Raw genomic sequence first — 23400 nt, forward strand, 5'->3', positions numbered from 1 at the left:
ACTGAAGACTGGAGTAATGATGCTGAAAATTCAGCTTTGCATCACAGGAATACGTTATTTTTAAAAATACGTTCAAATAGACAACAGATATTTCATATTTCATGATATTTCTGTTTTTACTGCATTTTTGATCAATTAAATGCAGACTTGGTGAGCAGAAGAGACTTCTTTTGAAGACATTGAAAAATCTTAGTTTACAACGGATCATGAATTACAGTATGCTATTAAAAATAATGTGTGAAAGTCAGCACATAAAAACAAGCTACTTTTATACAAGATTTTATTTGATGTTTTAAAAGTGTGTACATGCTGTGCAAAAACCCACTGTGTTTTTGTTAGTTACACCTAACTGCAAAGTGTTCATAGTGGAACAGCGAACAATGAAAGTGCTTATAGAGTCTGTTTTTCATATCACAGCCTGCCAAATTGATTACTCCAACCGCCTTTATGCTCTGTTTTTGATGTGTTTGTGTTTTGTTTTCCAGATCTGAATAAGATCATGGCTGAGTCCAGGGATTATGATGAGCTGCTGTTCGCCTGGCAGGGTTGGCGTAATGCCTCGGGCAGAGAGCTTCGCAACAGCTACAAGAGATACGTGGAGCTTGCCAACTTAGCTGCAAAGAGCAATGGTAAATGCCTGAAAATAAAGCACTTCTTGTATGAAGACCTCTTGCAACACAGGACAGCTGGAGAAAGATATTTAAGTTTTCAGGAGGACAGTGAATTTAGTTTTCAGGCTACATTTTCAAGTTTACAAACTATAGCCAAGTTGGCAACAAACACTGACTGACTCACAATAAGAATCGTTCAAGACATCTTTGAATGACGCTCTAAATGTTGATTGTTTGTCCATTATCAGGTCACTCGGATAACGGGGCATTCTGGCGTTCCCTGTATGAGACCCCTACCTTTGAACAGGATCTGGAGGCCTTGTGGAAAGATCTAGAACCGCTGTACCTCAACGTTCATGCTTATGTGCGCAGGGCCCTGCACAAGAAATATGGATCAGAACGCATCAACCTTAAAGGACCAATTCCAGCTCATCTGCTTGGTGAGAGATGAAATATTCACAGTAACGTGATTTGTACTTTTTATCGCAATATGCTTTGGATAGAAAGTGTCTTACCAACCATATGTAATACATGTTATCTGGCCCCGTAATATCTACCAATTAGGGGTGCGTTTCCTGTACAATGGCGTAACTTCGCTGCATAAAGGCACAATATGTAACGATTTTTGGATTCAAATTTCCAAAAACCACCGGAACAGTGTTATATGATTTGTTGACTTGTGTACTTACATTATCCCAGATGTTTCCAAGAATGCTTAAATCCAGAGAAATAAGCAGTTTTAACCAGGACACAGACCGTGTCTGTGCGCTGCCTATCAGTGACGTCATACCCGCGTTAACCTCGATTTCCCGTTTTATTTTGTAGAAACCATGGAAACACCAAAAGACGTTTTAATATATTTATGTTTTATTAGACAAGGGAACAACTCTTTGGATACTTTTATACGCAGAAAACTAATCATTATTATATAGCTCAACACATTTAGTCTTCATTGTTTGAATCTCATTTTCTAGATTATATATTGATTATTATTAATTGCAACAAGTGTCTCATAGCAGCCGCAGAGTGAACACACAGAGTAACGTTATAATATCATTTTCAACACAATCAAATGTATCTAATATGATAAAACAGCACTGCTTTACCCCACATATGTTTGACCGGAAGAAGCGGAAGTGGCAACTGTGACTAATAAAAGTCCCGCTGCTCTCGAGCCGTGTGTCGTGCTCGTCTCTCATTAGCACTCTGCCCTGCTCTGCTTCATACTATAGTAATGTTAATAATCTCATCCATGAACATGATTTCTCCCTGAGTCACGTCGGATTCTTTTCCACCAGCTGTGAGGTCAGGAGAACAACTCCCATGATTCCGTGCTCAATCACGGCGTCATCCAGCTACGCCTTTGTTTTCAATAGGCAACCTCTAGTGGCGAAAATCTACATAGTGTGCCTTTAACTACTTGCATAGAATGATGCATTGTTGAAGAAATCAGTAACACTGTATTTTACAGTGTCTTTGTTACATGTTAGTAGTAACTAGTTACTATGGAAGAGGATTAGGGCCAAGCAATAATAAAAAAATAAAACCATCTCGAGATTAAAGTTGTTAAATTTCGAGAAAAAAATTGTTAAATTTCGAGAAAAAAGTTGAAATAAAATGTTGAGAATAAACTCATTAAATTACGAGAAAAAACTCGTTAAATTTCAAGAAAAAAGTCGAGATAAAATGTTGAGAATAAACTTGTTAAATTACGAGAAAAAAGTTGTTAAATTACGAGAAAAAATTTAGTTAAATTATGAGAAAAATGTCGTTAAATTTCGAGAAAAAAGTCGAGATAAAATGTTGAGAATAAACATTAAATTATGAGAAAAAAGTCGTTAAATTCCGAGAACAAATTTGTAATTTAACGAATTTGTTCTCATAATTTAACGAATTTGTTCTGGTAATTTAATGACTTTTTTCTCATATTTTAACGAATTTGTTCTCGTAATTTAACTATTTTTGTGCTCGTAATTTAACGACATTTTTCTCATAATTTAACGAATTTGTTCTCGTAATTTAACGACTTTTTTTCTCGTAATTTAATTACTTTATTCTCAACATTTTATCTTGACTTTTTTCTTGAAATTTAGCGAGTTTTTTTCTCGTAATTTAATGACTTTATTCTCAGCATTTTATCTCGACCTTTTTCTCGAAATTTAACGAGTTTTTTCTCGTAATTTAACGAGTTTATTCTCAACATTTTATTTCGACTTTTTTCTCGAAATTTAACAACTTTAATCTCGAGATGGTTTTATTTTTTATTATTGCTTGGCCCTAATCCTCTTCCGTAAGTTACTACTACTATAGTATAGTATTATAAACCACGTTGGTTAATGATGTAGCGGATCGTACGTAAACTTACAAATGTGATCAAACAAATTCATTCAATTTAGCCATCAATTCAGCAAAACATAGTCACAAACTGCCACGAGACTGTGTTAGACAAAACATAAATTCGAACATAATTGATTTTGACTGATTTTGCCTGTTTATCCTAATTGATATACAGTAACTAACTGTTAATGTGTCAATATTTTTTGGCTCCATTTAGAAGACTAGGGCATTCTTGGTGTATTGTTTTTCCACCATCATCTGTATGAAAATAGAATTTAATATCTTGCTTGACAGTTGCAGTCAGCATTTACTTTCATTATCTAAAAAACAGCAGCTTTCTGGTAACTTTAAATGATTATTCCACTTTCAAATAAACTTTTCCTGATAATTTACTCACCCCCATGTCATCCAAGATGTTCATGTCTTTCTTTCTTCAGTCGAAAAGAAATTAAGGTTTTTGATGAAAACGTTCCAGGATTATTCTCCTTATAGTGGACCTCAGTGGCCTCCAGATGGTTGAAGGTCAAAATTACAGTTTCAGTGCAGCTTCAAAGGGCTTTAAATGATACCAGACGAGGAATAAGGGTCTTATCATAGTGAAACGATCGGTCATTTTAGAAAAAAAAAAAAACATCTGTGTATGCTTTATATAAACAAATGTTTGCCTTCTAAGTGCCTCGGCCAAAACTGCATTTTAAAAACCTTAATTTCATATAAGGTTTTCACATAAAAACCTTAATTTTTTTTCAACTGAAGAAAGAAAGACATGAACATCTTGGATAACATGGAGGTGAGTAAATTATCAGGAAAATTGTATTTAAAAGTGGATTAATCCTTTAAAATCAAATATGAATTGTGCATACTTGTTACCTTTACTACTTTAATTAAAATTCAGCAATTCAAAAGACATTTTTGAATCAATTCTATTCCTCCAACCTTACATAATTCTTTAAACCCAAAGCTTTCTTTCACAGAATTGGCTAAACACGGAAAAGGATTCAGTAACTTGCTGAAATCAACACTGTTTCAGCTAAAAAGTACTATCCAGATCTCCTTCTTTTTTCTCGATGGTTTACATTGATATTCTAAAGTTGTTTGCGGCAACTCCAAAAGAATCGACAGGATTTAATGCGCATTCAAAATCATCAAGCGTGACTGTGTGAGTGTGTGTGTGTGTACATATTAGTGTCTGCATTTGGGTATGCACGTTTGGGAAATTGTGTGTACTTGTGTTTGAGTGTATGCAATGGTTCCACATGACTGGAGATTAAATGACTTGGAATTCCAAACCCAGTGGTTTCCTCCAGTGCCAGTGGTCAGGGATACATCTCTCACATCCTTCCGTTCATTTGGCTAATGTTTTTCTCTGCTCGGTTTTTCTCAGGAAACATGTGGGCCCAAACGTGGTCTGGTATCATGGACCTTGTCATTCCATATCCTGGTGCCACACAAGTGGATGCTACCCCAGCCATGATTGCCCAAGTAAGATTCAAGTGAAAACACATTCTTTAATCTATTCCCAGATCACACAGTCTGAATTCTTGGAAAACGTTCCATGTGTGTCATTCTCTGAAAGCAGCAGAGCACTGTAAGAAAGTAGATGCTGTTTACACTAAGTGCAAATAGTGGTAGATAGTGTTTACACCAAGTGTAAATAGTAACAAATAGCATCTTGTTTACATGGAGTGCAAATAGGTAAGACAGATATATTTTATGTCTCCTTGTGCATACAAAATGTCATTGGATTACTGAAATTCAGACAGTGAGTTTAAACTTATATTTCCTAAATCAAAAGACATAACCTTCTTGAAACTTTTTTTGGTTAAGAATCTTTTGGTAAAGACTTTGTACAGTACTGTGTAACGACACAAATTGCACTCGTTGATTTCTATTTATATTAAACCTTGGTTTTCTATCTAGTAAACTGCTCTTTGGTTCTTCAGGGTTGGACCCCCAAGCGGATGTTTGAGGAATCGGACCGTTTCTTCACTTCTCTGGGTCTTCTGCCCATGCCTCCTGAGTTTTGGAACAAGTCCATGCTGGAAAAGCCAACTGATGGCCGTGAAGTGGTCTGCCATGCCTCTGCTTGGGACTTCTACAACCGTAAAGACTTCAGGTACATGCCTCATATCACAGCAAGATGATCAAACTTAGGCATGGAGGCAGGAGATGTGTAATATATTCAATAACAAATGCTGTGAAACCACATGTAAAAACCATTATGATTTTTTGACGTGAAGTTTGGTCCAAAAACATCCAAAAATTCACCCGAGATGGCAAAAATTCAATATAATTAAAATGGACTACATATACAATGCTTATTAGAGTATCGCCTTGTGAAAAAGAAGTGAATAATTGCACTGAAATTATACTTGTAGTGTACTTTAAATCTTCAAAGTATATTTTTAAAAAACTACTTACAGATTAAGTAATAAAATAAAAGGCCACTTAAGTGTACTTAAAGAGAGTACAAAAGGTCAAAAGTTTCGCTTTAAAGCATATTTATGTTTTTTTTATATAATCTTTTGTCTTAAAGAAAGATAGTCTTTGATCATACTAAAGCATGTGTGAAGTATTTGATAATAATTTGAACTGTAGTGTCTTATTTGATATTACATTTAAAGTTAATGTGTATGTATTAAATTACAACTTGTGTAATAACAAATATATTTAAAGGTCCAGTAAGTGATTTCTTAGAAATACTGTTGATATTTGAAATCAACACCCAAACAAACGCACCCCTCCCTTCATTGCTCCGCGGCAAAAATAACGAAAACGCTATGCAACACAGGAAACCATTAACAGCTGGTGCATCAGACAGCTCACATATGTATGGATGAATCAGCTGTGATTCATCAGCAACAACAGCATACAACAGCATATCTTGGTTCTGTTAAACATTGCAAAAACCAATGTTACTCACGTATCGAGCAGAAACAAAGACACTTCGGCATCCATACCAACACACCCACACAATTATAGCTGCATAATTTATCCAATTGGCTCTATAATATGCAGAAGCAGGAATAAAGGAATAAAGCGAGCATTTGCTTTATAGGCCAAACCTGAGAAAATGGCACCATCTGGTAAAAAATAGTAAAAATTTTAATTTTGAAACCTTTCATAATGAAAGCATATTAACAAACACTGCATCTTTTATAATTAAATGGCCCTCGGATTACTGTTTTAATGGGTTTCAATGGGGACATTTTTGTCCTTAAAGGGGTAATGTCATTTATTACTCACCCTTATGCCGTTCCACACCGGTAAGACCTGTGTTAATCTTCGGAACGCAAATTAAGATATTTTTGTTGAAATCCGATGGCTCCGTGAGGCCTCATAGCCAGCAATGACATTTCCTCTCTCAAGATCCATTAATGTACTAAAAACATATTTAAATCGGTTCATGTGAGTACAGTGGTTCAATATTAATATTACAAAGCGACGCGAATATTTTTGGTGCACCTAAAAAACAAAATAACGACTTATATAGTGATGGCCAATTTCAAAACACTGCTTCAGGAAGCTTCGGAGCGTTATGATGCAATTAAGTGTTCATTAACATTACATTTAATTAACACTTGAGTAAATTCATCTAAAGTATTTTATTTCCTTAAGTACGTTTTTAAAAAAAAAGTATGCTAAAGTGTACTTCTTCACAAGCGTTGTGTTATTAGCCTAGAAACAAACTCAACTGGATTAAGTTGCGAGTTAAGTCTCCCATGCACTTCGGTTGTGTAGTGTTATTTGTATGATGTATAAAGTTTCTATGTACAGTAGAGTGTTTGGTTTTCTAGCCTTTTCCTTCCCATGTGTTATCTTGTAAACCTCACTGTGAACCTTTCCTCCCATCCTCTTACCATCTCTAGGATCAAGCAGTGCACGGTGGTCACCATGGATGACCTCATCACTGTGCACCATGAGATGGGCCATGTTCAGTACTTCCTGCAGTACAAGGATCAACCCATTTCTTTCCGTGATGGCGCCAACCCCGGATTCCATGAGGCCATCGGTGACGTATTGGCCCTGTCAGTCTCCACACCTAAACATCTTCAGAGCATTGGCCTGCTGGACAAGGTGGAGGAAAATAAAGGTACATCCGCAATGAAGCTTTCAACAAACACACACGCGTTAAATGCCAATCTAAACTCTAAATGTTTTTTTACCGGTCTGTAGAGAGCACTATCAACTTCCTGATGAGCATTGCCTTGGATAAGATTGCCTTCCTCCCTTTCGGCTACCTGATGGACCAGTGGAGGTGGAAAGTATTTGATGGAAGGACCTCAAGTTCAGAGTACAACAAAGAGTGGTGGAACCTGAGGTGACCATTCTTCTACCAATCCGCACCGTTAAAGGTGTAGTAGGGCCCTATGGTTTCCGTGATACGGAATTAACTATACAATACGGAATGTCACGGAATTTGGCGAATTTAGATGAATAAATCAAATGTATGGCTGTAATCGCAATATAGAATAGTGTCTGTGAATATTAAACCTCAAAAAGACTATTTAAATGGGAAGTCTGCATGTTCTGCGTGAATGAGCGGTGTAGTTTGGTCTACTACATGTACTCAAGCATGCATGATGCTCGTGGTGTTTTCAGCATCTGCCGTCTCATTATAAGAGGAGGACATGAACAAATTCACTTTTTGATTAGATCAGAAAAGTAACCATTATGTTTAAAAGACAGAAATTACAATATTTACGGCTCGCGAGGAATAACTGAGAGCTTATAAACATAAGGATGCTAATCGACATAACAGGGAACAGGTGTGAAACTAATTAGAAACCATGGTAACAAACAAAAATGTTGACAAAGAAACTAAACAGAACAAGATAATGAAACTAAGGGTGCGTTTACACGACAAAGATGTACTAAAAACGGAAATGTTTTTCGCGTACAGACGACAATGTTGTCAAAATGATCTGCGTTTACACAGATCAGAATCGAAAATGATTAAAAACGCTGTATTATTCAAAGCCAGTAGTTGGCGATGTCACTTTGTATAGAAAAATGACTGAACACGTAATACGCATGAGGAGACAATAATGGTAACGCTTTCAAAAACTTGCACTTTGAAACCCATAAGTTTGCATTTTCAGGCTCCCAAAACACCATTGTAGTGTAAATGAAGGCCCAAAATACATACAAAGTTTTATGTTTTTAGTTGAAAACAGTGTTGTGTAAACGGCCCCTAAACAAGACATGATTCATGACAGCAACTTTTGGAGGGCGCAGCCTTTGAAATTATACATATTGTCAGATACACTCAAAAACTCAAAGGTCTTCACTACAACCTGCCAAAATAAAAGTTTAACTAAATATGTATTAAATCTCTATACCAGAAAAAAAACAAAACAAACTAATTTCATAGGGCACTCTTATTGTTTATTGATTTTAATAAATTACTACATTCAAAAAATTTCAAATTCAATTGATTAGACTTCCTTGTTGATACAACCGGAGATCTTAGCCAGCGATATGATATTTGCCTATAACTCAAAACATGCCGCAATATGATTACGATTTGATTAGATTCATGGGTATGCGATCGATATATCCATATTACGATATTATGTGCCTATTACATTTTTTATTAACTCACAAATGCAACCAAAATATAACATGAACATTTAATTTAACTCTGTTAAAATTGCAAATCCAGTGTCTCTATTGGGATATCCTCAACAAAAAATACACTTTAGATTTTTAAACATTGTTATACCCCTAGTCGTTATCGTTCTTTGCTATCAGTTATATTAACATATAAATTATGCAATGTATAAAGTTTTTTACCAGAGCTGAATTTGTCTATTTTATTGTAACAGAATGAAGTACCAGGGATTGTGTCCACCTGTACCACGCACTGAGGAGGACTTCGACCCTGGTGCAAAGTTCCACATCCCTGCTAATGTGCCCTATGTCAGGTAGATAATAAAATAAATCACCAATGAGAAAATACCGTGATTCTATCATGTTACACAACACATAAGCCTTTGGATTGACTGTTTATTTGGTTTGGCTTCAATAGGTACTTTGTGAGTTTTGTAATCCAGTTCCAGTTCCACAAGGCCCTGTGTGAAGCCGCCGGTCAGCCAGCACCGCTCCACAACTGTGATATCTACCAGTCCAAAGAAGCAGGGAAACTCCTGGGGTCAGTAAATCAATGAGTGATTTTCCAGTTTTTACAAGCACTGAGTGTAATGAAGTAGTGAGATTTGATAGATTTTCATCATTTTTGCCTGTGAAAAAAAGCTCTCTACTCTTTTCTCAGGGATGTGATGAAGATGGGCTTCAGTAAACCCTGGCCTGAAGCCATGACTTTGATTACTGGCCAGTCCAAAATGTCTGTCCAGCCTCTGATGGAGTATTTCCAACCGCTCATCGAGTGGCTGGAGGAGGAGAACAAAAAGAATGGCGACATCCTGGGATGGCCAGAGTACGACTGGACACCATACAAAAGTAAGGGTGGAGTTCATGAATCTACATCCAAATGTTGGTTTACCACTTTATTGAAAAATAAATAACCGCTGAGAAACTGGAACAAATTTCAGTCAAATGAATTGGAAGATAATAAAATTGTACTTATTTCTTGATCGTCAGATCAAGTTAGTCTTTAAAGCTCAAGCTTCAACACAATTTTAAAGCACTGGATTTAGGTGATTGTTCTTAATAGAGAAACCTTCTTTTCTGATTGTAATTATAAAAAGGCATAACTCAATTTTTCAGCACTTTTTCAGTAGTATAATATTTGGGATTGTGTTTTTATTGTGCTTTTTAATCTATTTAAATATTTCTGAGTGCTAAAAAGTGAAATTTTGCCAAATTTCTCTATTCTGGACTAGTGCCCTACCCAGAACTTCCTTTCTATAATACATTTATAAAATACATAAAAAGCTGTTTTTCATAAGGATCAGATTTTCAGTTTACTTTGTACTGTACAAGTGTATTTGTATTATTTATAATATTACAATAGTTAGTATAGTTATTTTTCTGTTGGTGTTTTCATATTTACGTTTCTTTGCCTTTAGCCACTGCCTGCAAAGTGCTGGATCCTTGACTGGAAACCGAAAATAACACTCCCACTAAACTTTTGCTCTTTGTATTCTTGCAAACCAGAACAATAAAAAGACACCGCTATAACTAAAAGTTTGCTAAGAAGTATTTCCTACTAAAGCAAAGCGGTATTTGATTCTGGTCAGGCCTATCCATTACAGACCCTTTTGTCTGTTTTCTCTATTCAGGTAGCTTTGATTTTAAAATAATTTGAGGTTTGTTATAGTATGTGAGGGTTTTTATATTACAGAACAAATGAATTTCCTTTTTATTTTTCTTAATTCAGTGTTACTTGACCACTAACTATCTTCATGTGTTAGCAAGACCCAAGGTTTATCCAACTTTTTCTCCAAAATGTAAACAATGTCACCACCATGTCACTAACAAAATGCTCCCACACTTCTCACCTGTTTGTTTTAGTCACTTCCGTGATGGAAGAGAAGCCGAAAGCAGTCAACTTCCTGGGACTGAATGTGGATGAGGCAGGCGCTGCAGCGGGTCAATGGATACTGCTGGTTCTGAGCATCGTCTTCCTGCTCGGCATCGTCTTCTTAGTCTACAGATACAGGAAGACTAAACGCTTACAGGACAAATCAATGTCTCAGATGGAGCTTAAGTAAAATTCTTCAAAAAGAAAACAAATCTATACCATGCAGTCATTACTTTTTGACAAGATTCACCTCTTTTTGAATGTAATGTATATTTATTATTTTTGGTCAAATTTGTTTGACTATGCAATGAAAAGTGACTTGTAATTTATTTGTAAAAAATGTCAATGTTTGACTGCTGTTTTCAATTATTTGTATAGTCTTAACTGTGTCCATTTCTGATTGATTCTACTGGTAAACCTTTATAGAATATAAAGAATTATACAGACATTCTGGCTTTGCTTATTGTCTGAGTGCAGGAACATTTCATTAAAACAGCAGCCTTCAGTTTTTAAAAACATTTTAATATCAGTACAGTAAAAAAAGCCTTTAAAGACAATGCCATTTTTTTTCTGTGAACATACAGTATATTTTCTCATCCCTCAACCCAGGTCTGAGGTATACAAGCAGTCTGTATCATTTGCTCAGACTGTAATGAAGTCTAGTGGCTGCTCTAGTATCCAACTCTATACCTTTAATAACAACTAAACAAGCCAACCAATATAGGCTTCCCTCTGACAACGCACTCTAACCCACCATCTGATTATAGCAAATTCCAATAAAATATGAAACTTACTCCATATCAACATAAAAGCAATTAAGAATATCATTATTGAAAGTGGATTTATCTGAGCTGTTTTTGAAATGAAACCTCCAATCCATGTGGCTTCGCAGTACATCGTTTTATAGAAATTATAGCATTCGTTCAAGCATAAAATCTCCATTCTTCACTTGTAAAATGAATCGCACCAAAATGACAGTAGTTCTCTTCTAGTTGTTCCTCTGCAAAAAAGGGTCAACACAATACAAATTGACACAGTAGAGACAAAGATAATCTTAAACAAAAATACATTAAACTAAATGAATAAACAAGAATTGAATGACTCTCACAAAAACTGACAATTTTTACTCATATTACACCACAAAATCAAAAGAAAAATAAACATTGGCTCAACTAATAAGTGGAGTTCGGTGCAGGACTGTATATTATTTTATTGACTAATTACATGTCAGCTTTGATTTTTGCTCATATGATGCAAATATGTTTTTTTTTTTTTGCATTGCAGTAATGAGAATTTAATTGTGCTTAATCGTCATAAAAACTGAATCACAATGCAAAAACAAAATATCCTAAATTATATATATAAATATTTCAGTCATGAAACTCGAGCACTGATTGGTTCCTCTAATGCTGTGGCATTAGCCAACCAGTTGTACATCCTCATAACCATATATTTCGTACACTAGCCTGCGATCGCCCTGCTGCGCGATTATGAAAACTTCTGTTTACCCCTCCTCCTCCCCAGCACCACTTGTAGAGATATGTTTTAATATATTCTTACAGTAGCATGTCCTTTATGTATATTATTTTAACTTAGCTGAACAAATTCTTGTATTTGCTCAGTAGCAGAAGATCTCATCCACCAAAATCAATATTTACATTCCATGTCCCATCCCAATAAATGCAAATACTTCACTCCGAGAGTTATCATGACTGAAATATATAGTTTTTTTTTTTTTTTTCATTTGAAATTCACCCAACTAATGATGATAGGAACATGATGATTTGGGCAAACATTTTACACACTTATGCCCTGTTTAAACTAGTGCGTTTTCGTTTTAAAACACAACTTTTGCTATGGTTACGCCTGTCGTTTACACTACACCGGCGTTTTTGACCCTTGAAAATGGAGACGTTCGAAAATGCTGCAGAGCCCGTTTTAGTTTGAAAACACCGGGGTTGTGCTTCAGTGCAAACGCAGCAAATGTAGACTTTTGAAAATGATGCCGTGGCTGCCCACTTTCGCTCTGCGTATCCTTGACGACCATGTAAACAATAACATGGAGACTGAACTGCAATCTTTACTGGCTTTGTTGTCATTTTTAGCAGCCATTTTGCAGTTAAAGGATTAGTCCACTTTTAAATACACTTTTCCTGATAAATTTACTCACCCCCATGTCATCCAAGATGTTCATGTCTTTCTTTCGTCAGTCGAAAAAGAAATGAAGGTTTTTGAGGAAAACATTCCAGGATTTTTCTCCTTACAGTGGATTTCAATGGCTACCAACAGATTGAAGGTCAAAATGACAGTTTCAGTGCAGCTTCAAGGGCTTTAAACGATACCAGATGAGTAATAAGGGTCTTATCTAGCGAATCGATATGTCATTTTCGAAAAAAATACAACCGTTTATGCTTTATAAACAAAATATCGCCTTGAACGTACGGTTGTATTTTTTTTGAAAATCCGCTTCCTAGATAAGACCCTTATTCTCATCTGGTATCGTTTAACGCTTGAACGCTGAATGTTCTACGCCTTCAACCTATTCTAGCCATTAAAATACGGAACGAATAACGCGGCGTTTTCCCAGTTTCGTTTTTTCGACTGACGAGAGAAAGACGAACATCTTAACTAGGGGTGTAAATTTATAGAAAAGGTATTTAAAAGGCAACTTTCAACTCTGCATTTTTAAAGCTACCTACCTGCACAAGAGGCAACTGTTTACACTTGTACGAGCATGACCAGCGTGCATGAATGGTCATGTGACATGCGTTTTCGGTCATGTAGTATAGACGGAGATCATTTCTGAAACGCTGTGGAAATGCCAGTGTAGACGAGGATCATTTTAACACCGTTTTAAAACGAAAACGCCCTAAGGTAAACAGGGCCTTAGACATTGTAGTCTTTACTCTTAAAAATATAGGTTCCAAAAGGAGGTTTACATAGTGATGCCATAGAAGAACCATTTTTGGTTTCCAAAAGAACCATTTTTTCTTCATGTGAAGAACATTTTAATAATCTGAAGAACCTTTTTCCACTCTAAAGAACCTTCTGTGCATTGGAAAGTTTCAGTGGATGTTAAAGGTTCTTCATTGAACCACTGATGCCAATAAAGAACCTTTATTTTTAAGAGTCTTCCTCCATGGGAGGAAGTAGCTGGGGAAGAATGGACTAGTTCTTAAACTTACACAGTGTCGCAAAATGAGCATCTAAACAAAATGCAATTAAATTCAGCAGAACTGGAAATCATGTCCTCAGTGTTGTTTGATGAGAACTGGTCTCAGATCAATTATAGCATGATGGATAATGTCAATGAGCAAAAATGACCCACTGCTTTGGCAGGTAAACTAGCAGACACCTTCTGACCTCAACATAAGAGGGGAAGTTAGTTAGTATTTCACCTTGATTACATTAAAAACCTATAATAATGCAAAAAAAAAGCACATACTTAAAACCAAAACATATTTACATGTTCATGAAGATTTAAAAATAATCAAATAAATCAATTCATTATTACTAGGTCAGAGGTGTCCCAGACAATCTGGCTTTGCTGAAAGTGGTTTAACGGTCTACAAAACATGATATTGCACACAGACCAACAGACATTTCAAAACATGTTCTCAATAGCTCACTGCGTATGAATGACAGGTTCAAACGCCAGTGTCCAGTGTCCGTTGAGTTTTCCGGGGTTAATAAAAGACATCCTCCAATCATCACACTCCCCTGGCTCTGGACGGAGAGAGGTGAATAGGTCAGTAGTAAAATTCATGCATTTCTGTCCAGTTGGTGACCCAGAGTTTCTTGCTCAGTTCTTGCTCGGGCTGAAAGGCCAAGTTACACTTATAGCGTTCTTCTTTGCATACTTTCACACCGTGGTACTTTGGCATTATCCTGTAGTAAACAGCCCTCTTGAAGAAACCACACTGCTCAAGAAAGACAGAGAGTGAAAGAAACATTTCAAGTAAGTGTGACGGATACGCTTCTTATAAAGCTTTGATAGGAATAATTTGCCCCCAAATTTAAATTGTATCATTTACTCACCCTCATTCCAACCCTTTATTATTTTCTTGAGGTGTTTTCCATATGAAAGTAGACTGATTTATGCAGCAAAGCTCTGCAAAAGCTTCACAAAAGCAATAGTTCACATGACTTGTGCACTATATTTCAGATCTTCTGAAGTCATTTTATAAATTTGTCTCCAAAATTTAATCTGTTATTCACTGAAAAACTTATTTTGACAGCTTCGTTTCTCATTTGCATTGTTCAAATTTGCTGCACTATATTTGTTCATGTGACACAAGAAATGTTGTCTGGCATCAAATTTTAATTAAATGTAAGCACAAATGACATTTGTCATATTTGTTATACTTTTATGATGCCATTTTTGGAACTTTGCAGTGAAAATCTGAATCCACTTTACTTGATAAAAAAAAAAAAAATAGCAACTTGGAAATTGTGCATCTCATTTTGTGTTTCACAGAAGAAAAATAGAATGACGAGGGTTGAGTAAATGATGACATAATATTAGTTTTGGGGTGAATTATTTCTTTAAGTAAACAAGTAACACTGAATAAATGTATAAACGTGAACAAAGATCATAGAAAAAAACAAACAAGCAGAATCTATATGCTTCAACAGAATGCAACAGTCGGGTTCCGGAAGTAAAAACTCCATTCATTTTTCTACATAGGGAAACTGATTTTTAAGGATAACTTATAAACCTTTAAAGACAGACATACTCTTAGCTATGAGGTTGTCAATAGATGGTATTTGCTTCTGTTGAAGCCATCAGCCCACATTACTAACTTATTTTTTTAAAATAATCATGTTTAACAGCAGAATTTGTGGTGAAAAACTACATTACCCATGATGCTGTACAGAAAATTCCACCAATTAGAGAATGGAAAAAATACTTCTGGAACCAAAGCCACTGAAACACTGGGCAGGCATTAGTTGAAGAGTAGTTGAAATTACAGCGGATAAAAGAATGTAATGAAATACAAAAATTTTAGTAATGGAAAAAATTGCACTGATATTCCCATTTGAGCTCCATTTTACTTGTGTGAATAGGTTACTGAGCAAGATAGACAGAATAAGAAAAGAAGAGACTGTTATTTGACTCTGGCAGTGAAGGGATTACGGAGTTAGGAGGAGAGTAACAGGCTTGCAAAGTGAAAAGTCAGAAAAAGCGTATGTTAATTAGGGAGAGATCATGGCTCTGCTTTACCGAAGGACCCTAATGGTGCTGCCATAGCGGCCCGAGGGCCCCCGCAGGCTCAGTATTCCTCCGTCAGCCTCTCTGTCTCAGAGGGCTGGATCTTTATTTCTGCTTTCTGGGATTTGGCCTCATACATCTCCCTCCTGCTGGCCCGTCGGAAGAAACCGCACTGTGGAGGAGGGGCGGAGCCCAAGGCGGGACATTTATTACTAATTTAAATAACAAGATGCGGTGACATTTCACATCAAGGGTGTGCTGTAAAATTGAATTTCATGGACTGCAAGCATGTGGTTTAAATCTGTCCTGTCATATGAGTCTATTAACCGTCCCTGGTTAAGTTATGGTTTATAAATAAATGTTTTAGAAAAAGTGCCTAAAAGTGGATGGTATGACCAAAATCTAATTTCATGGTAAGAGTAATTTTATGTAACGGCATAAACTATCGTTCAAAAGTTTGGGAAATGCTCTCAACATGGAGGCAAGAGAAATGTCAGTCAATAAATGGGAAAACAAAGTAACTTGCATTACTTATTTGAAAAAGTAACTCAGAAAGTTTGAAAGTAATCCATTACTTTACTCATTACCTGCATTACCCCCAACACTGACTTGAACTCAGATGGATCAGATGAGCCATATTCAATGCCATCATAAAATAGCACACACCTGTGACCGATCAATTAAATTCTGTCTAGTCTGTTTCACATTTCTACCATCTCATGAGTATATAACATAATACTTCCCAGCACGGTTGTGACCTGGATTTCAGATCATTCTAAATGATGGGAAAAAAATTAGTTTTGACATTCCTTGATTTTGAGGGAATGTAGACCAATTATAAGAGCACAAATACCTTCCACAGAATGAGACTGATGATGCCTAATAAAAGTATTCCTGCAACCGCTGCAACAATGATGATCCAGAGAGGAACTTCATACGGCAACTCCTCTCCCAGCACCGGGTCAATGTTTACTGAAAACTTCAGAGACAAAGGGACATTCAAAACAGATGAGCTTTCAGCCATGTCATTAAGAGATACACTGTGATTAGATCAGTTCATCCAAACATTAACATTCTGTCATCATGTATTCACCCTCATGACATTTCAAACCAATGGAATATACACAAAATTTTAGTTCAGGATTCTGTTTATAGTTTATAGTGACCAAAAAAAAAAGCACACTAAAAGTTTTCTGAAGTCATACAATAGTTTTGTGTGAGGAACAGACCAATTTATGTCATTATTTACTAAAAAATTTACTAAAATGTTTCAGAAACAGTAATCACATTTATTCATATAGTGCTTTATACAATACGCATTGTTTCAAGGCAGCTTCGTGGTAATAAACAGGAAGTAAAGCAGCTCTACAGAAGACAATAGTGTCTTTGTATAGCTCAATTTAGTTCACTTTTGCTTCAGTTCAGTTCAATAACTGTCAATGTTGAAAAGAATATAACTACTTCAAAGGCAGCTCTACAAAAAGTCAATAGTGTCATTATCCAGCTCAACTCAGTTCAAGTTATGTTCTCATTCGATAATGTCAGTGCAGTCAAATCTATAATATTCATATTATTTATTACTGAATATTAAAGGGTTAGTTCACCCAAAAATGAAAATTCTGTCATTTATTACTCAACTTCATGGCGTTTCACACCCGTGACCTTTGTTAATCTTCGGAACACAAATTAAGATATTTGTGTTGAAATCCGATGGCTCTGTGAGGCCTCCATAGCCAGCAATGACATTTCCTCTCCCAAGATCCATTAATGTACTAAAAACTTATTTAAAACGGTTCATGTGAGTACAGTGGTTCAATATTAATATTATAAAGCGACGAGAATATTTTTGGTGCGCCTAAAAAACAAAATAACGACTTATTTAGTGATGGCCGATTTCAAAACACTGCTTCAGGAAGCTTCGAAGCATAATGAATCAGCGTGTCGAATCAGCGGTTCGGAGCGCCAGAGTCACGTGATTTCAGCCGTTGGCAGTTTGACACGTGATCTGAATCATGATTCGATACACTGATTCATTATGCTCCGATGCTTCCTAAAGCAGTGTTTTGAAATCGGCCATCACTAAATAAGTCGTTATTTTGGGTTTTTTTGGCGCACCAAAAATATTCTCATCGCTTTATAATATTACTATTGAACCACTGTACTCACATGAACTGATTTAAATATGTTTTTAGTACATTAATGGATCTTGAGAGAGGAAATGTCATTGCTCCCTATGGAGGCCTCACGGAGCCATCGGATTTCAACACAAATATCTTAATTTGTGTTCCGAAGATTAACGAAGGTCTTACGGGTGTAAAACGGCATGAGGGTAAGTAATAAATGACAGAATTTTCATTTTTGGGTGAACTAAGCCTTTAAAGGGGCAGTTCACCGCTGGCAAAACTGCCTAAAACTAGGAGGGGAAAAAAAACTGAGATCGTTGCTACATGACTAGAGAAAACAAACAAAAAAGGCAGTTGTCTTCCCTTTTGCCAAATAGGTAGGAAAACTTAAACACCCATAATGCACTGGGCATGTTGCCGTCCAAGGCCAGTCCCATCAGTCTACTATGGATACGCTTACCAGAGTCAAATACCAGCTTGCTTTAGTAGAAAATACTTCTTAGCAAACTTTTAGTCATAATGATGTTGATTTGTGTTGTTCCCGGATGCAAGAATTCAAAGAGTAAACGTTTAGCAGCAGGGAGTTACTTTCGGGTTTCCAGTAAAGGATCTAGTCCAATCATAAATATGGAGAGAATACTGCGAAGGAAAATCTGAAAAACCTCCTAGTTAACATTTCATCATGTACAGGTAAGAAAGCTGTTGCCATATTGTTCCATTTTACCATAATGCTGTTTAAAAAGTAGACATAGTATGGTACAATTTTCATTGATAAACCTACAACAACTGTTCTGTTAATAACCCTCTGTCGATCCGACTGTCCGTGGGCAGGAATACAAAAATGCAGAAGTATAATCTGTAGTTTTCACGAAAGCCCTTGTGCCGTCAAAAGTTTTGCGTTTTGTATCATCCGGTTTTCCGGTTTTGTTGACAAATAAACATGAATTGAAAACAAGTAAACATGAGAGAACAAGTAAACATGGTTCATTGCAACATTGTTACATTAAAAATCAGCAAAGTTGTCTTTTAAACTCTAGTCAATATGACTTGTACACTATATTTCAAGATGTTTCAGAAGACTTACTAGATAAAACAGCGCACGAGTCGTCCAGATAGTAGACATTTTCAATCTTTTTAGATGCCCCCACTTTCCCACTGACCCCTGTCACTCCCATGCAGCCATGAAGTTTGAAAGCACCTGCTCTAGACTACTTTAATGGTGCTTTTATAGTTCTTGTTTTGGAGCTCGACAGTCTGCGGAGGTATGAACTATGAAACATCATGAGGGTGTGTAAATAAATCATTATTGGGTGAACTTTAATGCGATCAGCTCTGACCTCTCTGGTCTGGTTGTCCATTTTGATGGCCGGTTTGTCTGTCTGCAGTCTCAACGTGGCCTGCCCCTTTACCTCCACTCGCAAGGCATTGGCATAATCCTGCGCGAAAACCACAGAGATGCCAACAGCCATTTAGTGAGCACCATGACAAAGAGTACTTGATGTACAGCTACTGTACAAACCTCTAGCAAAGTGCCGTTCCACACACGTGACCTGACTTTGATCTCCGCCTGAGTCGACATGTTGTGCAGCGGGCAGGAGAAGGTCACACAGTGGGCCGTCTGCTTTGAACACTCCTGAACAGACATAAAAGACATTCGGATGATGAAATAACTGTTGGGGCACCATTAAAATCACTCCTCAGAGAGCAAACGTCTGCCTCACCAGCAAATGGGACACTTTACGAGGAGCCAGGACAGTCACAGAAGCTTCTGCATGGGGATACGCAGATCTTGCCTCTCTTTTAGATCGTTTAGTACCTTGCTCTGACAACTGGAAGAGATGAAAACTGAATGAGTAAATGAGTAACTGTGGGCTGCCCTATTTATTTCCTCAGACTTACTGTGAGGTTGAGATAGTTGACAATCTTCCCCGGTGGGACACAGCGTGTCTCCGACGCTCCTTTGATCACTATCTCTGTGAGATACAGCAGCCATTTCCCATTGGTTACTGCAAATGGCCATTCAAAGTCAATCATCAGAGTTCCCAAATCTCCCAGAGGTTCTCCCAGCACTTGCACCTGGAAAGTGGAAGCAATGAACTATTTTAGTGTTTCTACATTTGAGCTGTTTACATGGAGCTTAAGAGGATAGTTCACACACAACTTACAATTCTGTCATCATTTACTCACCCTCATGTCGTTCCAAACATGTCCGACACAAAACTAGATATTCTGAAGAATGTTGGTAACCAAACAGGGCAGCGTTTCCCAAAAGCATCGTAAGCTTAGTTGCCACCAATGGAGCTACGATCAACTTAGGCTTACGATGCTTTTGGGAAACGCTACCCATTTCTGGTGACCATTGACTTCAATTTTATGTGTTCCTTAAAATATCTTGTTTTGTGTTTCTCAGAAGAAAGAGAGTCATACAGGTTTGGAATGACATGAGGGTGAGGAAATGATGACAGAATGTTCATTTTTAAGTGAGCTATTGCTTTAAAAGTGGGCTCAGTTCTCATTTTGGTCCATTTAGATGTGTTTTCAGTCTACTTTTGATTTCCACTGTTGTTTTTGCACCAATTAAATATTGTATATTGCAAAAATTGCATTTCCAGGGTTCTCAGACGCGGAAGTCATCATAGTTGGGTGAACTTCTATAGTGGTGAAGAGGAGACGACAAAAAAAATGTAATTTTTGTATTCCCATTCGCTCCAATAACAAAAGAAAAAAATGCATGATATCATTTCTGTGACTTTCCAAAAGAAATAAAAAATATTGAGATTGATTACGGCAGTCATAAGAGAGAATGATGAGAAATTTGCGGTCACTCCCTCAGCCATTGCATTAGAAACACCCTCACAGCAGTGTTAATTCATGTATTGTAGTGTTTAATACAAAGCATCACATTATAAATGTATATTAAATTTTTTTAAATGAACATATTAAAAACTTTACTAGATTTGTGATGTTTATAACTGTGGAAACACATCATCACCATCTGTGAAAAGTGTCCATTATAATTGTACAACATTATTATGCAATAGTAATACATTTCTCCCCTAATTTATTAATTTTAATGTGCCAATGAATACTGAGCTGAGTATAAACTAAGCATTTGTTCCTCATCCGCTGTTTAAATGGCAAAAACATTTACAACTACAACGTTCTTTCGAAAGAAATTCATTTGTTTTGAGAGAAATTAATAGAAAATACTCTTTTTGAAAAAAATTATTAAATCTTTTATTCAGCAAGGATTCATGAAATTGATCAAAAGTTTATAATATTACAAAATATTTTCAAATAAATGCAGCTGAAATGCAAATTTCAGCACTGATAATAATAAATAATAAACAAAAGAATGATTTCTGAATGATCATGTGACACTGAAGACTGGAATAATGATGTTGAAAATTCAGCTTATGTTAAAGGTGCCCTAGAACTTTTTTTAAAAAGATGTAATATAAGTCTAAGGTGTCCCCTGAATGTGTCTGTGAAGTTTCAGCTCAAAATAACCCAAAGATTTTTTTAATTCATTTTTTTAACTGCCTATATTGGGGCATCATTATAAATGAGCCGATTCAGGGCTACTGGCCCTTTAATTCTCCTGCTCCACGCCCACGGAGCTCGCGCTTGCCTGAACAGTGCATAAACAAAGTTTACACAGCTAATATAACCCTCAAATGGATCTTTACAAAGTGCTCGCATGCATGCGGCATGCATGCGTCGGATTATGTGAGTATTGTATACTGTTATATTGTTTACATTGATCTGAATGAATTTGAGGCTGTGCTCCGTGGCTAACGGCTAATGCTACACTGTTGGAGAGATTTATAAAGAATGAAGTTGTGTTTATGAATATACAGACTGCAAGTATTTAAAAATGAAAATAGCGACGGCTCTTGTCTCCGTGAATACAGTAAGAGATGATGGTAACTTTAACCACATTTAACAGTACATTAGCAACATGCTAACGAAACATTTAGAAAGACAGTTTACAAATATCACTAAAAATATCATGTTATCATGAATCATGTCAGTTATTATTGCTCCATCTGCATTTTTCGCTATTGTTCTTGCTTGCTTACCTAGTCTGTTATTCACCTGTGCAGATCCAATAATACTGGCTGCCCTTGTCTAATGCCTTTTATAATGTTGGGATCATGGGCTGGCATATGCAAATATTGGGCGTACACCCCATGTGACAGTCGGTGTTATGTTGATTCGCCTGTGCTTCTGAGTCTTTTAAACAAATGAGATTTATATAAGAAGGAGGAAACAATGGAGTTTGAGACTCATGATGTCATTTCCATGACTGAACTCTTGTTATGACAATCAGATAAATTCAATTTTTATCGAGGGGACCTTTAAAATATATTAATTAGAAACAGTTAGTTTCTAAATAGTAATAATATTTATTATATATCTTAATAAATGTGTTTTTTTTTTTTTTTTGCTGTTCACAACACAAACAATCACAAACAACTAAAATGATTTGAGCCACATACATTAAAATAAAAATCATTTTTGGTGTGTGTCCAAACAAACCTATAATGCCACACTCACACGGAACACAAACTCCAGCGGACTCCCCACATCACTGGTGCTGTTCATGGCAGATTCACCAATCACACTGCCACTGAAGGACGTGTCAATCACCTGGCTTTTCTCTGCACATGACAGGAAGAGAAGGAGAATCACAGCATTAAAGGTGCATGATTTCTGAGAAACACTGTTGAAAGTGGATCAGACTGAGCAGCACAAGACACTTGTAGCCAATCAGCCTAGTAGGGGGCGTGTCCACTCATGATGGTGGAGGAGTGAGGGAGAGCAAGAGGGAGATTTGAAGAAAGACTGTAGAAAGAGTAATGGCTGAGAGACATTACAAAAGAGAAAAGGTCAGAGGAATATCACTGGAAAAAGAAGGGTTATGATCAGAGCTTTAGGACCGCACGTTAATATTAGAAAAGCTTTCCAGGATCAAGAATGCGGTTGTCACTCCTGTAAATTACTGAACTGTTGTGTGAACAGAACAGGATTAAGCACTAAAAGGTGAATCGACAACCAAATTCATCTGCAGTGTGTATGTGGCTTTTGTTTAGCATGCACATACTGTATGAATCATCATTCATTGTAAATGTACATAACAATATATCAAAGTACGTACAAGGAAAAGGTAGTGAGGACTGTGTTCTTCACGTTGAGGGTGACAGGAACAGGATACAGGTCCTTCTGTTCACTTATACTGAAGACAAACACAAATACCGTTCAGTCAGTAACCTTATCAGAAAAGGACCTACGAAATGAAATGTGTTTTATGCACAATTTTTTGAACACTTTGCATTGAGGGGAAACCGTATAACTGTATAAAACCAGAAAAACTGAGTTACCGCATACGTACGTGGAGAGCTGAAGTCGAGATTCAATCTGTTCTGTGTAAAGTGTTATACCAGAGGTCTCAAAGATGATTATCAACGAGGCCTGTGAAGACGGAAATCAAGAGAGAGAACAAATTAGCAAAACATATCAGCTGTACGTCTGATTAGCTGAGTTCATTCAAATGGCCCGTGGAGAATGAGTCATCAGAGAGGCTTTTTTTTTATGTACATGCAAATCTTCTGAAAGGTCACACAATGG

General features: G+C 36.5%; 2 protein-coding genes across 2 annotated transcripts in view; one reads left to right on the plus strand and one right to left on the minus strand.

Moving 5' to 3' along the window:
• The window catches only part of ace (angiotensin I converting enzyme (peptidyl-dipeptidase A) 1), a 35165-nt gene extending 24283 nt beyond the window's left edge, over positions 1-10882 (plus strand). Inside the window, 10 exon segments of the mRNA XM_048170051.1 lie at positions 486-629; positions 860-1051; positions 4333-4430; positions 4892-5064; positions 6818-7041; positions 7125-7269; positions 8777-8875; positions 8980-9102; positions 9223-9410; positions 10425-10882. Of these exon segments, the coding sequence (XP_048026008.1) occupies positions 486-629; positions 860-1051; positions 4333-4430; positions 4892-5064; positions 6818-7041; positions 7125-7269; positions 8777-8875; positions 8980-9102; positions 9223-9410; positions 10425-10624 (1586 nt within the window). The 3' untranslated portion in view covers positions 10625-10882.
• A 3334-nt stretch (positions 10883-14216) lies between these two features.
• Positions 14217-23400, minus strand: part of itga3b (integrin, alpha 3b) — a gene marked incomplete at its 5' end in the record, with an annotated part of 49899 nt that continues 40715 nt past the window's right edge. Inside the window, 10 exons of the mRNA XM_048171585.1 lie at positions 14217-14354; positions 15659-15818; positions 16500-16625; positions 19107-19205; positions 19289-19402; positions 19491-19598; positions 19669-19845; positions 22330-22431; positions 22927-23008; positions 23165-23244. Of these exons, the coding sequence (XP_048027542.1) occupies positions 15708-15818; positions 16500-16625; positions 19107-19205; positions 19289-19402; positions 19491-19598; positions 19669-19845; positions 22330-22431; positions 22927-23008; positions 23165-23244 (999 nt within the window). The remainder of the gene's footprint in view (positions 14355-15658; positions 15819-16499; positions 16626-19106; positions 19206-19288; positions 19403-19490; positions 19599-19668; positions 19846-22329; positions 22432-22926; positions 23009-23164; positions 23245-23400) is intronic.

Source organism: Megalobrama amblycephala, linkage group LG20 (assembly GCF_018812025.1).
Source record: "Megalobrama amblycephala isolate DHTTF-2021 linkage group LG20, ASM1881202v1, whole genome shotgun sequence".
Taxonomy (NCBI): Eukaryota; Metazoa; Chordata; class Actinopteri; order Cypriniformes; family Xenocyprididae; genus Megalobrama; species Megalobrama amblycephala.